This window comes from Octodon degus, unplaced genomic scaffold (assembly GCF_000260255.1).
Source record: "Octodon degus isolate 3935 unplaced genomic scaffold, OctDeg1.0 scaffold00163, whole genome shotgun sequence".
Taxonomy (NCBI): domain Eukaryota; kingdom Metazoa; phylum Chordata; class Mammalia; order Rodentia; family Octodontidae; genus Octodon; species Octodon degus.
The window spans coordinates 2,680,207-2,682,486 of record NW_004524739.1 but is presented as its reverse complement, the minus strand read 5'-3'; the positions used below and the strand labels follow the sequence as shown (position 1 = coordinate 2,682,486).

The 2,280-nt window shown below is 44.6% G+C and overlaps 1 protein-coding gene across 1 annotated transcript; it reads right to left on the bottom strand.

Moving 5' to 3' along the window:
* Positions 1-1,135: 1,135 nt before the first annotated feature.
* Positions 1,136-2,274, bottom strand: Ythdf2 (YTH N6-methyladenosine RNA binding protein 2). Its single transcript, XM_012517298.1, has one exon. The coding sequence runs from the start codon at positions 2,087-2,089 to the stop codon at positions 1,136-1,138; it is 954 nt and encodes a 317-aa protein (XP_012372752.1). The 5' UTR covers positions 2,090-2,274.
* Between the last annotated feature and the right edge of the window lie 6 nt (positions 2,275-2,280).

Genomic DNA, 2,280 nt, shown 5'->3' with positions numbered 1-2,280 from the left:
AGGGACCGGGATTCGATCCCCCAGCACCACATGCCAGCCAGCCCCGCCCCCTGGTGGGCTGAGCTGGCCACACACATACACACACTAAATAAAAATGTAATAAATAAATAATTTAAAAAAAAAATAAGCTGAGCTGGAGATATAGCTCAACAGCACAAATGCCTGCCTGGCAATGTAATCACAAGGTCATAAATTCAATTCCTGGTACCAAAAAATAACAAAAAATAAACAGGCGGGGGCATGGTGATACATACCTGTAATTCCAGCACTTGACTTTTTTTTTTTTTTGGTACCAGGGATCAAACTTAGGACCTTGCACTTGCCAGGCAGGCACTTCTGCCACTGAGCTAAATCCCCAACAATCCCAGCACTTTGAAGGCTAAGGCAGGAAGATCATAGTTTGAGACCAGCAACACACTGAGCTTTGCCATTGGGCCCTTGTTATCCCCAGTTCCTACACTACATTAGCAAGACCCTGTCTCAAAAAACCAAAACATTAAATTTTCTGCAGCTCGGGATGTGACTCAGTAGTAGGACACTAACCTAGCTTGCACAGGACCTCTGGGCTCAATCCCTTGCACCACTAAGAGAAAAGTGATTAACCGTAAAGAATAGAACCAGGGGCTGGGGAGACAGCTCAACAGTCTAAGCACCTGCACAAGGACCAAGGTTCAATCCCACTACCACATGCCGTGCTAGCCCCAAAACCGGGCATGATTAAATTCTAGAGAATTTAGAGAACTTCTCATGGTTTCTCTGCCATACTACAGCTTCAATATTTTCCTACTTTAACTTGTATTACCTCAAGAATTCCTTTAGAGGGACCGGGGAGATAGCTCAGTGGCCTAAGTGCCTGCCTGGCAAACACAAGGTCCTGAGTTTGATCCCCGGTACCAAAAAAGAAAAAAAAAAAAAAAAAAAAAGAATTCCTTTAGCATTTTCTTCACTCATTCTCAATCAAGTAATCATAAACTTGTTTATCATTTCTGCTTTCTTTAATCCCATATTCCTGTCCTCAACTACTGTTCTCACATTCCTTCAGGCTAGAATTTAAAGACCAATTACACATCTCTATAAAACCTTGACTGTTAAGTAACAGTTATTTACAGTTCTTATTAATTGTTCATTTTAATACTTATCGAAGTCTAATTCCTCTTTCTGTAAGTTTTAAGAATTGTAAACTGGTTACCTTTTTAACACTTTCTTCTTCCTCTTGGCGTTTCTCATAGTGTGAGAAGTCATCAAAAATGGAAGTGGTGTGCTTGTAGCTGGCTATGATTTTCAACACCTGCTTAGCTTTTTCCAGAGGCACTTCTTGAGTGTCCCTTGAGTTGGTCACTGGTTTGTTCTCGTTGTTCTCTAGGCGAATGTGTCGCAGTTGGCTATTGGGAATGTCCTTCACAAAAATCCATCTGACATCAAAACGACCCTTCCATTTGTCCTGGGACCAAACACCTGCACATGTGTTGTAGTCCACAGCAGATTTCATTTCTGCAACGCCACAGAAGTGTCCACTGCCGTTGACACTGAAAAGTAAGTAAACGGGGCCTTTCCCGTTCATGGAACGGTAAGCAGCATCCAGTCTCTTGTTACCATGCTCTGTGCTGCACCAGATATTATACTTAATGGAACGGTGGATATCGTCCTCAGAGTAGCTCTTGATGATGAAAACTCGGCCATGTTTCAGATTCCAGTCAAAATCCTTGGGGTTATAATTATTAATTGACCGTAGCTTCTCCAACACTGGGTGTGGTTCTGAAGGAGTAGATCCAGAACCAGCCTGGGATTGTCCTACTCCATTACCATCCACCCCATTATGACCGAACCCACTGCCACGGTTCCGAGGTGCTACCCAGCGGGTGGGCTGAGCTTCCTGTTGCTGAACTGAGAGTTGGGCAGGCTGTGGTGGAGGTGGAGGCAATGGCTGTGTCTGTTGTCCTACTGAGGCCTGAGCCACTGGTGGGCTATTGTTAGCCTGCTGACCTACAGGCTGGGGAGACCCTTGGGTTGGCTGACCTATATTCTGAACCAGAGCCTGTGAAGGAGCTTTTGCCATTGGACCCTTGTTATCCCAAGTTCCAATATCCATGTTATGCTTTATTGGGGGTGGTGGAAGACTTGAACCTGCAATACCATTCTTGGTCTTCAGCTTGGGTTGCTGTTTTGCAGGCTTGCTAGCAATATCTGCCCAAGATGCTGGTTTTGGAGGAGCAATGGTAGCTGGAGGCAAACTACTGGAAGCCACAATGTTACTAGTAATGGACCCACTACCAACAGCAG